Source organism: Canis lupus, chromosome 14 (assembly GCF_011100685.1).
Source record: "Canis lupus familiaris isolate Mischka breed German Shepherd chromosome 14, alternate assembly UU_Cfam_GSD_1.0, whole genome shotgun sequence".
In the NCBI taxonomy this organism is placed as follows: Eukaryota; Metazoa; Chordata; class Mammalia; order Carnivora; family Canidae; genus Canis; species Canis lupus.
Window position 1 is genome coordinate 45,458,224 of NC_049235.1, and position 13,668 is coordinate 45,471,891.

The 13,668-nt window shown below is 36.3% G+C and overlaps 2 protein-coding genes across 16 annotated transcripts in view; both read left to right on the forward strand.

Moving 5' to 3' along the window:
* The window catches only part of BBS9 (Bardet-Biedl syndrome 9), a 432,261-nt gene that overhangs the window by 168,457 nt on the left and 250,136 nt on the right, over positions 1–13,668 (forward strand). The window lies entirely within an intron of this gene.
* LOC100687042 (60S ribosomal protein L39-like) lies at positions 6,137–6,858 on the forward strand. Its single transcript, XM_038557313.1, has one exon. It carries the CDS (start codon positions 6,157–6,159, stop codon positions 6,439–6,441), a length of 285 nt encoding a protein of 94 aa, XP_038413241.1. The 5' UTR covers positions 6,137–6,156; the 3' UTR covers positions 6,442–6,858.

Genomic DNA, 13,668 nt, shown 5'->3' on the forward strand with positions numbered 1-13,668 from the left:
CATGTCTTCTTTCATGCATCAGGGAAGGACTCCAACATCTAGTTTTATTTATAGAAAGATTCATTGCCTTAAACTTATTCTTTAGAAAACTCTCTTCTTTTCCTTGGGAGAGAATACATTTGCATACTAGGTTTCTTGGCATTTATATATAGAAGGCTTGGTGCCGGGTTAGAGCTACCAACTCTATATGCTGTCTTCCTACTACTTTCAGTATTGCCTTATTATTTGATGACTAGAAGGAATAAGGATGGGATATTAAATAACTGTAAATACAGTTGGGTATATTCCATTATTGACCTCAAGGTCTTGTTAGTCTGTAACTATTGATTGCTGTATGGAATGTTGTGGTCTTTTTGTATTTGGTTAAAAATAAGTATAGTAAGTAAATAAGATGAATTTAGAATGAATTCTCCTGGAAAATTTCATATAGATGAAGTTACTGCATCTAATATTGAGGGATATAAATTTACTGTCACATAATCTCTATCCTGAGAGTTTATAGCCTGGTCAAAGGTGACAAACATGCACAAATTAAAAAATAATGCTATTAAGAAGTATTATGTAGTCAGTATAGTGAAGTGGTCCATTTTATGTAAAGTAATAAGATTGACTGTGGGAGAGATAATTTTAAAAAAAGGAGTACATATTCGCAAGGTTGATTGTTTCAATTAGCTTTACTGTGTAACAAGCCATCCTACAATTTAGTAGCTTAAAACAACTGTTTATTTAGGTCATTATTCTATGGATTGTCAGTTTTGGGCTGGGCTTGGCTAAATGATTCTTCTGCTCTGTGCTTGTGTATTGGTTTTCTAGGGCTGCTGTAACAAGTTACAACAAACTTAGTACCTTTACAGAAATTTTTTCTCTTATAGTTCTGGATGACAGAATCTGGATGACAGTCCAGAATCAATATGTAAACAGGGTTGGTTTCATCTGCAGGCCCTTAGGGAGAATCTGTTCTATGCTTCTGTCCTAGCCTCTGGTTGTTTCTGGCAACCCTTGATGTTCTTGGCTTGAAAACTCATTGCTGTGGTCCCTCCCTGCCTCTATCTTTACCTGACCTTCTCTATGTCTTCTTTTTTGTTTCTTATAAGGACGCATATGATTAAATTACAACCCACCATGGGCGCCACCCCCACCCCCCACGCCGATCCAGGGTGATCTCATTATTCTGTTAGCCAAAGCAAGATATAAGTCCAGTCCAGGGGATCCCTGGGTGGCTTAGCAGTTTAGCGTCTGCCTTGAGCTCAGGGCGTGATCCTGGAGACCTGGGATCGAGTTCCGCATCGGGCTCCCTGCATGGAGCCTGCTTCTCCCTCTGCCTTGTCTCTGCCTCTCTCTCTCTCTCTCTCTCTCTCTCTCTCTGTGTGTGTCTCTCATGAGTAAATAAATAAAATCTTAAAAAAAAAAAGTCCAGTCCAGATTCAAGGAGTGGAAAAATGACTTCACCACTTGATGAGAGGAGCTGTAAAGTCACATTGCAGGAACCACTGGATACATAGAACATTTTTGACCATCTTTGCAATCTATCACACTGATAAAAGAGAAATGGGGAGGATGGAGGAGAGGTTTGAATAAGTGTGGGAATGGAGAAGAGAACATATATGGCATAAATATAGAGCTAAAATGTCAGAGTTGATTTTATATATCATCCCTGTGGGTAGTGTGTGGATGGTGTCTCTCCCCGTGCTCACTTGCTCTCTCTTGCGTGCTCTCTCTTTCTCTCTCTCACTATATATATGTATGTGTGTGTGTGTGTGTATATGTGTGTGTGTGTGTGTATATGTGTGTGTGTGTATATATATATATATATATAGTCTGTATGTATACATTTTATTTGCTGTTTCTTCCCCTACCCCATTTCTGTATTGTGGAAAAGTTCAAATATATACAAAGTAAGTGAATAGTATAATGAATTCCATTGTACCTAGTGCTTAGCTTCTATAATTAACAAAGTTCTGGAATGCTTGCTTTTTCTATACCTTCAGCTATCCTACATTTTATTCCTTTTTTGAAGGTAAAATTTATACACATTGGAAGGCACAAACCTTAACTGTACGTTTTGGCAAAATGGATATACCTGTGTAACCTATAGCTCTCTCAAATTATAGAACATTTCCATGATCAGAAATAGTTCTGGGGTGTCTGGGTGGTACAGTTGGTTAAATATTGGACTCTTAGTTTCTGCTTAGGTCATGATCTCAGGGTCTTGAGATCAAGCCCTGTGTTGTGTTCTGCACTCAGTGTAGAGTATGCTTAAGACTCTCTCTCCCCCTCCCACTTGTGCCCCCCCCTCAAATAAAATAAATAAATCTTAAAAAAAGGAAAAAGAAATATTCCTTGTGTAAGAGAGATACTTACTCTTTTCTAGGTAACCATTTGATATTTTTTTCATAACAGATTTATGTTGCCTTTTCTAGGATTTCATATAAATGACATCACACAGTATGTAGTTTTTATGTCCGTTGTATTTTGTTCAGCATAATGTTTTTCAACATTTATTTTTGTTGTATGCTATAGTGGATTTTAAGGATTTATTTATTTATTTGAGAGAGAGAGAGAGACCGTGAACAGGGGGAGGAGCAGAGAGAATCTCCAGCAGATTCCCCACTGAGTGCAGAGGATGACATGAGACTTGATCCCAGGACCCTGAGATCATGACCTGAACTGACATCAGGAGTTTGTTGCTTAACCAACTAAGCCACCCAGGTACCCCTATTTTTATTGCTGAGTAGTGTCCTGTTCAATGAATAGCCCGTAATTTGTTTTCCCTTCTCTTGTGTAAGCCTTTTTGTGGACATATTTTATTTATCTTAGATAATTAACTGGGAGTATAAAATTGCTGAGTCAAAGGGTTGGTATGTATTTTAATCTTAGAAGAAACTGCCAAACCCTTTGCAATGTAGTTAAACCATCTTATATCCCACCATGAATATGTGAGAGTTCTGGTTGCTCCACTTCATTTCTAATATTTAGTGCTGTGAGTCTTTTTAATTTAGCATTCTATTATATGTGTGGTAGTACCTAACTGTAGTGTCAGTTTGCGTTTCCCTGATGAGTAATAAGATTGAGCATCTTTTTCTTAGCTTCTTGGCCATTTTTATCCTTTTCTCTGTGAAATGTCTACTCAAGTCTTTTGCCCAGATGAAACTTTTTTTTTAGTCCTTTTGTCATTTGTTATAGTAGTTCTTTATGTGCAGAGGGCAAAAGTCTTTTGTCAAAAATTTGTTTTGTGAATGTTTTCTGCCAGTTTTTGGATTGTCTATTCATTTTCTTAATGGTGTCTTTTAATGACAGATTTTGAAGTATGAACAAATCTAATTTATAATTTTTTATGATTTTTGCTTTCTACATTCTAAGAAATCATTTATTTTTTAATTTTTAAAGTGGAAATATAGTTGATATGTAGTATCATGTTAGTTTCAGATGTACAACACAGTGGTCTGACATTTATATACCTCCCAAAATGCTCACCACGATAATTGTAGTTCCATCTGTCACCACACAAAGTTATTCCAATATTATTGTGTTCCCTATGCAATACTTTACTTTCCTGTGACTATTTATTTTATAACTCTATTTATTTCTAGCTCTTTAAGAAATCTTTATCTATTCCAGGGCATGGGGATATTGTCTTATGTTTTCTTCAAAAACTTTATAGGTTTATCCCTTATATTTAGGTCAATGATCCATTTCAAATTAATTTTTTAAAAGATTTATATATTTATTCATGAGAGAGAGAGAGAGAGAGAGAGAGAAGCAGAGACATAGGCAGAGGAAGAAGCAGGATCCTTTCAGGGAGCCCGATGTGGAACTTGATCCCGGATCCTGGGATCCCACCCTGAGCCAAAGGCAGATGCTCAACCGCTAAGCCACCCAGGTGTCCCTCAAATTAATTTTTGTATAGAATGTGAAGTTTCTTTTTTTCCATATGAATGTCCAGTTGTTCCAACACGATTTGTTAAAAAGACTTTTTTTCCCCCAGTGAGTTGCTTTGGCATCTTTGTTGAAACTCAACTAACTGCATGAGTATAGGTTTGTTTCTGGAGTCTCTATTCTGTTCTATAGATCTATTTATCCTCATGCTAATACTACAGTCTCTTGATTACAGTAGATTTATAGTGTGTCCAGACATCAGTTTATGAAAGCTCTCCATCTCTGTTCTCTATTCGTTTTAAAGATTGTTTCACTATTCTAGGTTTTTTGCATTTCCATAGAAATGCTGAAATGATCTTGTTGTTTGTTTAAAAAAAAAAAAAAAAAGCCTGAGGATTTTCATTTGGATTGTGTTGCATTTATAGGTCATTTAGGTGAGAATCAACTTTTTTTTTTTTAAGGTGTATTTAGCTTTTAAGGTATATCTTTTTTTTTTAATTAAGATTTTGTTTATTCATGAGAGACAGAGAGAGAGAGAGAGAGAGAGAGAAGCATAGACACAGGCAGAGGGAGAAGCAGGCTCTATGCAGGGAGCCTGATGTGGGACTCGATCCCGGGACTCCAGGATCATGCCCTGGGCCAAAGGTAGGCACTAAACCGCTGAGCCACTCAGGGATCCCAAGGTATATCTTTTAAAGCATGTTTTTGCTCATGTCACTTACTGGCTCAAAAGCCTTCACTTGTTCCACAGTTGCATAGAGTAGTAGTTAAGATTTGTAGGTAGCTTTATTCACAACACTCTCCTCTTATTTTATCCACTACACGTTGTATCCAGGTTGCTTGTTCTTTCTCTTACATAGTCTGAACTTTTCTTCCTTCATGCTTTTATTCTCTTATATCCTTTATACTGGATATTCTTCACACTTACTCTCCAAGTTTAAAAGATTCAAATATTACAGATATTTATGTTATAATGTCATAAATTACAAATTAACAGTAAGAAGGTTTTTTTTTTTTTTTTTTAATCGAGGTATAATTGATACACAGTGTTGCATTAGTTTCAGGTGTACTGGTAAGAAGGTTTTAAAAAAATAAAATTTCATGGGATGAATCACTTAAAATTTATGCAATTTTGTAATTGGAACACCAAAAAAGTAAGCAAAACAAAACCCACCAAACAAAAAAGAAAATCAAGCCATAATAATTTTAATAAAATAGGACTTTACCTATTCTTTTTTTTAGGGGAGGCGGGGCAGAGGGTGAGGGAGAGGGAGAGAATCTCAAGCAGACTCCTTGCTGAGCACAGAGCCCATGGGGGCAGGTTCTAGGACCCCTAACAGCATGACTTGAGCTGTAGTCAAGAGTCGAGCATTCAATGGACTGAGCCACCCAGGAGCCCCAAGGACTTTACATTTATTTATTTATAGACTTATTTATTTATATTAGAGAGAAAGAAAGAACATGTGATGACCAGGGGGAGTGGCAGAGGGAGAAGGAGAGAAGCAGTCACCTCACTGAGCTCAGAGCCCTATGGGAGCTCGATCCCAAACCCTAAGATCATGACCTGAGCTGAAATCAAGTTGGTCCCTTAAGCAACTGAGCCACCCAGGTACCCTAGAACTTTACTTTTAAATAGAAAGGTGAAGGTAGCTTGAAGGAAGCATTGAGGAGATAAGAGCAAAATGCATGCTGATCTTGAGAACCAAGTAAGGAACTGTCAATCTAAGTCACATATACAAACTGAGCTGTAAAGGACAGTGGAAGAATGGTGCATTGTGTATGGTCAGGTACTCTATTTTTCTTCTGCTACTTGGAGGTTCAAAGCATTCAGGTAGTGGCAAAAATTGAGTGTGAACCAACTTAAGTTTTATTGACATCATTTTGTTGCTTACAGATCACATATGGATTCATTCAGGTTTCAGAAACAATCATTGAAGGATAGGCTCCATTCTAGTGTTCAGCTTGAGCTTCAATTTCCACCATTAAAATTTCTCTGATCCATTTGGTTAGAAATGACATTGCTACTTATGAATACTAAAGTATTTTATTCTTGTCTTATGGCATTTATGTCTTCCATACTGTATTATACTTATCAAGGAGCATGTCTTATTCCTTTATGAGGTTGCAGTCTTTTTTGAACTAATTTCTGATTTTATTTTTTATTTTTATTTTTTAAAGTGGCTTTTAAATTAGATTTATTTATTTATTTTAGAGGAGGCCCTTGAGTGGGTGGGGGATGGGCAGGGGGAGAGGTAGAGTCTTAAGCAGACTGTGCTGAGCATGGAGCCCAGTATGGGGTTCCATCTCATGATCCTGAGATCACTACCAAGCGTTGGAGGTTTAAAAAAAAAAAAAAAGCTCTCTCCTTTCCGCCACCATCCTGGTTGCATGTGGTTGACTGTGATCGCCATGTCTTCTCATGAGACTTTCAGAATCAAGCGATTCCTGGCCAAGAAACAAAAGCAGAATCGTCCTATTCCCCAGTGGATTCAGATGAAAACTGGTAATAAAATCAGGTACAACTCCAAGAGGAGATACTGGAGAAGAACCAAGCTGGGTCTATGAGGAAGCATCGCACATCATGAAATAGCAAACATAATTGGCACACGTATTTAAGCCGCATGGAGATCACTTGTTCCTATCCTATCAATATGGAAACATCCTTCCTACCTGGCCAATAGACATGTCTTATCAAGGGAATGATTTTCTCTGTGAATATGCCTCTATACCAGTAGATTGGTTCAGTAATAAATGTGAGACCTGTCAGCTGAGCTGCTGTTGTGTCCTGATTTGTGAAGTACTGAATTCCCCCTCCTGTCAGATCTCACATAGCACTGTCTGATAGAACTTTCTGCAATGATAGAAATGGCCCTTGACAACAAAGTATTTAAAGTGTGGCTAGGGGATGCCTGTGTGGCTCTGTCTGCTAAGCATCTGCCTTTGGCTCAGGTCTTGACAGGGAGTCAGCATGTCTCCCTCTCTCTGCTCCTCCCCTGGCTCATGTGCTTTCTCTCAAATAAAATCTTTAAAAAAAAAAAAAGAGTTGGATGTTTAACTGACTGTTGTCAACCATGTATCCCTAATATTCTGATTTCAGTTATTTTGTATATGCTCTTTAGCACTTCAGATGGTATCCTGCATATAATAGGTGTTTGAAAATGCTTGATGAATGAATGAATGAGTGAATAAAGGATGAGTAAATGAAATACAGTGGAGAAATGAGAGGTGAATACATAAAAAGGAGAGTAGAACAAAATTGTGCACTTCTTGCTTTTGTTTTCTGTTTTAGTGCTAGTTTGGTAGAAGCACTAAAGAATCCAAAACTGGTTTAATGATAAGAATAATTAGGGATCCCTGGGTGGCGCAGTGGTTTAGTGCCTGCCTTTGGCCCAGGGCGTGATCCTGGAGACCCGGGATCGAATCCCACGTCGGGCTCCCGGTGCATGGAGCCTGCTCCTCCCTCTGCCTGTGTCTCTGCCTCTCTCTCTCTCTGTGTGTGTGTGTGTGACTATCATAAATAAATAAAAATTAAAAAAATTTTAATAAAAAAAAGAATAACTATAATTTCAGTGAGGATGACAGAACATGAGAGACTCCTAATTCTGGGAAATGAACAACGAGTAGTGGAAAGGGAGGTGGGTGGGGGGTTGGGGTGACTGGGTGATGGGCACTGAGGGGGGCACTTGATGGGATGAGCACTGGGTGATATGCTATATGTTGGCAAATTGAACTCCAATTAAAAAAAATTAAATCTTAAAGGAATTGTTAATAAAATATTAAATAAAAAAGAATAATTATAATTTGAGGTATTTCCAATATGAAAGTTATTTCTCTTTAGCTTAAGACATACTAATCTTCACAAGAACTAACAGGAGAGCCATATCCCTGTTAGATTCTTTAGATATTCAGGGCAGCCTGGGTGGCGCAGTGGTTTAGCGCTGCCTGCAGCCTGGGGTGTGATCCTGGAGACCGGGGATCGAGTCCCACGTTGGGCTTCCTGTGTGGAGCCTTCTTCTCCCTCTGCCTGTGTCTCTGCCTCTCTCTCTCTCTCTCTCTCTCTGTCTCTATGAATAAATAAAATCTTTTAAAAAAAGATTCTTTAGATATTCACTAATCTATTTTATAACTCAGATAATTTTAATAATTGATAACTCTCATCAAAAGAGATTTTAGAAGCACTTGGGTGGCTCAGTTGGTTAAACTTCTGACTCTTGATTTTGGCCCAAGTCATGATCGCATAGTTGTGAGATCGGGCCTTGTGTCAGGCTTCGTGCTGAGCATGGAGCCTGCTTGAGATTCCTTCTCTTCTTCTCCCTCTGTCCAGCTCCTGCCCCCGCCGCCCCCCCCCCCCCAAAAAAGATCTACTTTTCCTCAATGTTAAAAGTCGGAAGCTGCCGACAATAGTAACTTCTAAATGGCTATCAAATGTGCCCTTGCTATAGAATTCCAACCAGGTGTGTCAGCTAATTTCATCTCAACATAAGGAAATAACCAACATCATTTCATATTTAACTTTGTAGATTGAAGGCAAATATCATTTATATGACTTTTTGTGTAGAATTGGTCTCTTTTCATTTTCTCTTTTCTCTTCCATATTTGAATCTTGAATACCTAGGTATTGTGCTTAGAAAAATCATGAAATGGTGCTGCTTCCATAGTTTATTTAAAGCACAATTCTGTTAAACATAAAGTCACTCTGTTCTTTAGCATTTTATATTTGCTGAATGCATAGTTTACTCTAAAAAAATCATTTGTATGAAGCATCATTTGCTGCCTACTGTGGGTAGCTGTGTAATAGTGGAATGCTTCTGATTTGAAGCCAGAATGCCTGTGGCTTCCTGTCTGCTTATTATCTCTAGGTAACCATGATCTGTTATTTTCCCTTCTCTGGGTTTCATTCTTCTTCTTCTCACTCTCCTCCTCCTTTTCTTCTCCCTCTCCTCCTCCCCCTCCTCCTCCCCCTCTTCCTTTATTTTTTCCTCCTCTTCCCCCTCTCCTTTCCCCCCCTCCCTCTTCTCCTCTTGCTCCTTTCCTTTTGTAAAGTAGAGGCAATATCTTTTCCTCATAACTTACTGGGAAGATTAAGTGAAATAATTTGGTTATACCTCCTAAATATGTTTTGATCTGTCACCTTCTCTTCATTTCCATTATTTTTTCCTGGTCCAGCACTTTCCTCACCTGGACTTACTATACTGACCCCACTCAGAGTGGTGTCTCCACCTTGCAGTCAGAAGAGATCTTTGTCAAAGATGAATTTGATCATGTTACTCCTCATTCTTTTTTTTTTTTTCTTACTCCTTACTCCTATACTTAAAAACCTTTTGTGATTTCCTATTGCTTAAGGATAAAATGCAAAAATTTTAACAAATTCTACAAGAGCTTGTATGATTTAATTCTTTGTAATTTCTTGGGCCCATCTTGGCCTAATCTCCTTCTGCGCTTTCTTTGTTGCAGCCACAGTAGACTTCTTCACTTCATTGAATGTTTAATGTATCTTCCTGTCTTGGAAATAAGACTTGCAGGAGGGACAGGTTTGAGTTGGAGGGTAGAAGTCGAAATCAGGATCTCAGTTGTAGCCATGTTCAACTTTAGCTGTCAGTTGGTCTTCCAAGTGGAGATGTCAAGTAGGCTGCTGGAAGTACACAGCCTGACTTGGAGACAGACGGTTCTGTCTGAAGATTTAAACATGCGAGCTGGCATAAAAAGGGTATTTATTTATTTATTTATTTATTTATTTATTTATTTATTTATTTATCAATCAATCAAGATTTTATTTATTTATTCATGAGAGAGAGAGAGAGAGAGAGAAAGAGGCAGAGAAACAGGCAGAAGGAGAAGCAGGTTCCATGCAGGGAGCCCGATGTGGGACTCAATTCCGGGTCTCCAGGATCAGGCCTCAGACCGAAGGTGGCGCTAAACCGCTGAGCCACCCAGGCTGCCCCTAAAAGGGTGTTTAAACTAGTGAGATTGAATGTGTTGACCAAGGCCAGAGTCTGCCCTTTTTTGTTTTTTTGTTTTTCATCTTCCAGGATCTAATTGTAGGTCACGATTCAGCTTCTGCACCTTCTTTGTTTTACTTCCTCACTCATAGTAATAGCATTCTCTTCCTACTGTGTCAGAGCAGCTGCAGCTTTATATCGCAGTTGATAAATTTCATTTACAGTTAGGCCAGAGTTTTTTATGGGGGAAGTACCTTGTCTTATTTGCCTTTCTAGCTTCTGTTGCATAGCAGATGCTAAATAAACATGTTTTAAATGAATGATGATGAAGTGATTCAAAATATGTTCAAATGACCAAGTCCAACCTGTTGGAACTGAGAAAGGGCTGCCCATACTGAGTTAGTCTGTTGTACCAAAAGGGAAGTGCCTTTAAATTGTATGCCCCTTCCTGAGGCAGAGTAAAACTTGAGTGAAATAAAAAGTATTTAATTTTTAAGATTTCTTTGATATCTATATTTAGTAATAAACACCAGGCTTTGACAATTTGGTAACTTAAAATATTTCTCTTTTGCATAAAATGCAGTTGGAGAGAGACCATTATAGTCAGTGCATGTTTTTTTCATTTGTTTTTAAAACTTTCATTCATTTCTTTTATTGTAACTGTTCATTTTCAATTTTCTGTGAGCTCTATGTCAAATACTTTCAAGTTACATGTTTTATAGATTGGCCTTGTCAGAAAATAGAGAACTGGATAAACATTTTAATTCCACAGATTTTTTAACTTTTATTTATTTATTTATTTATTTATTTGAGTTCAATTTGCCAACATATAGCATAACACCCAGTGCTCATCCTGTCAGGTGACCCTGATTTTTTAACTTTTAAGTTGTAGATTCAAATTTAGTCTCTGGGGATAGAAAATGGAACATACATTTTTGTTCTTAAAAATAAAATAGAGTTACAAAATTTTTATTTTGTAACCATGATAAAAATAGCTCATAATCTCACTAACCAGACATAGTCACTATTCTATTAACATTTAGGTAATTGTTTTTCTAATCTGTATTTTGTATACCTATATCTTATTAAAATAAATATATATATGCAGCATTATGTTTTGTTTTTACACTATATATATGTAGCTAGTTTTTTCTGGAAGCAGATATTTGTAAAACATAGTTGTTAATGGCTTCTAACCTTTCTATTACAGATACACCATGATTTAAAAAATTTCCTCTTTTTCTTACCATTTTGTTTTTTTCTAAATTTCCTGAATAACTGTGGACGTTGATTATTGTATAAAAGGCAACAAATATTTTTAAGGCTTTTGATAAATATTTGTAAAATGATCACTAATAGCATCTTTAACAAATTTACATTTCCATTGAAAGTCTACGAGAGTTATCTCCATGTACTTGAGGATTGATTATTAAATACATTTTTTGTATAAGGTATTAAATAATCAAATACAGCTTTTTAAAAATACATATTTCTTTGATTTTGAAAAATTTAAAAATCTATCAGTTGACTTATTTTAACTGTGAATTTTACATTTCCTTTTACCTTTGCCTTTTGGTATATAGTCTCATTTTCATTGATTTTTAAGAGTTTTTTTTAATTTATAAGAGTTCTTTACATATTAGAGGAAACAAGATGGATTTTATAGGTCAAAAACAGTTAAATATTCACAACTTCATATTGCTCAACTTAAATTATGTACTTTATGTTGGCTGCTAGTGTTTTCCCAATTTGTCTTTTGTTCTTTTTTATCATGTTTTTTAAAGCATATAACAAGTTTAAAATTTTCTTGTTGTTTAATTTAGTGATCCTTTGTAGTTTCCTCCATTGCTTTCTTCCAGCAAAAGGTCTCTCTATCCCAAGGGTAGATAAATATTTTTGTAGTTTCATATTTTAAAATTTAACTTTAAAATCCATCTGGAAATTTGTTTGAATGTATTGTTAAGCAGGGATCTGTTTACTGAGTGATGAAACAATTACTTTCAGATTCCTGAGCAAACTCTGTTGTTTATTTTCATGCCCCATTGCTAAATACACAAAATTATTATGTGTCCTAGGTAATATAACATCTTTGACCTTGGTACTTTATAAAATACATTTCTTGTGCCTTGGGTTAGCTGATATGCTTCAAGGACCAGTAATTATCTGGATACCTTAATTTTGGCAATGTTAACTTCTAAAGATATAATAATGTACTCAGTACTTCATTTACTTGATGGCTTCTTTCAGCATAAAATTCTATCATCCACAGAAGCTTACACATTAACTTAAAGGGATAGTATTGTCAAATAAAATGTTCTTTAGAAATATTTTTTAAAACTTTGATCTTTTTTCTTTTCTCTTCAAACTTACATTTGGCTTAGCTTTAGGAATGATATATATATTTTAAAATTTGTTCTTTGAATTAAGATACCAAATGATGATATTACTTGTTTATTATCTAGTGCTCTAGGCCTAGAGTACCTGTCCCATCATAGATGTTTTAGACAGAAATTCCACTCATTTATTTTAGAATTTTTACAGCTTATTATAGTGTTCCTGTGGAATAAACTGTAATCTTAAATGAAATCAACTGAAATGTAAGTTTCTGTGATTTTGTCAAATTGCATGCAGTAATTCTGATGACACTGAAGAAAAAAAATAAAGTGCTTGAAGTTTTGTAATTTATTGTTAAGACATTCTGGTGACTTTTCTTGAATTCTCCCAGTGAGGGAAGAAGACCCTGTTTCTTTCCTTCTGTATTTGGACAGGTCGAGCACTGGTAATGAATTTATTTTTTATTTTTTAAATTATTTTAGAATCTGAAGAAATACGTGTATATGTGAAGAATACTACTATTCAAACTCTTTCTTAAACTTAATAGGTTTAGATACATTTTTAGATAAATCTCTTGTGTCTAAATTGTTTCCATTTGCTGACTAAAACAGTGGAACAAAACTGATTCAGTAATAAGTTATCCAACTCATAGACCAAATAAATTTGAATACTGAGTGATACTGGATCACACTAGGTTTCATATACTATGGACCACTCAAAAGGGCAAAGATAAAAATGGAACTACTCTTTTGGATTAAAAAAAAACCCTGATGATCTCTACATTCTCTCAGAAGCCAGCCAGAGATCTTGTCTTTAGTGTTCTAGAGTTTCCTGAGTGCTCATTGAGATTCCAGACCTTAGTGGGGTTGGGTAGAATGGGGAACAGACCAGTCACAACTCAGAGTCGAGAGGGCTTGCCCTGTTGGAATGGACTTGTCAGAGCTGGAAGTTAGGATTTCTGTGGCCACTAGGTGGCTTTAGCAGACTGCATAGAAAGGGTAAAGCCCAGAGGTACAATGGGGTTGCTTTTCACGCTTTATTTTAGGAAAATAATTTTATTTTGGGAGTATTTATTTTCTAAAGTAGATTAACAGAACCAATTAATAGAACTTAAAAAGCTTAGAAGATCATTTAGTTTCACTTTCTCATTTTAGAGATAACATTTAGAAAGACTTCTCTAAGTTGACTCTGCTATATAGGGGTAGAATCAGAGTTAGAACCCAAGGTCCTTGATTCCTAGCCCAGATTTTTAGCTGTTGAATTAGTAATATCAGTTTATTTTTTGTTTCTCTGAAGTCATACCAGAGAGTTATGTGGCATTGACCAGGCCAAAGTAAGTCCTGGAGAAAGTGTGTATAGGAATGTTCTGTCCAGAGGGAAGGTGGGTAAATAGGTGGTGGGGATTAAGGAGTGTACCTGCTGAGATGAGTACTGGGTGTTGTATGGAAGTATTGAATCACTATAGTGTACACTTGAAACTAGATTTACAATGCATGTTAACTGACTGGAATTTAAATAA

Bases quoted from the DNA above. Each gene is read 5' to 3' on its own strand.
- LOC100687042 (XM_038557313.1), top strand. From the start codon at position 6,157: ATGGAGCCCAGTATGGGGTTCCATCTCATGATCCTGAGATCACTACCA.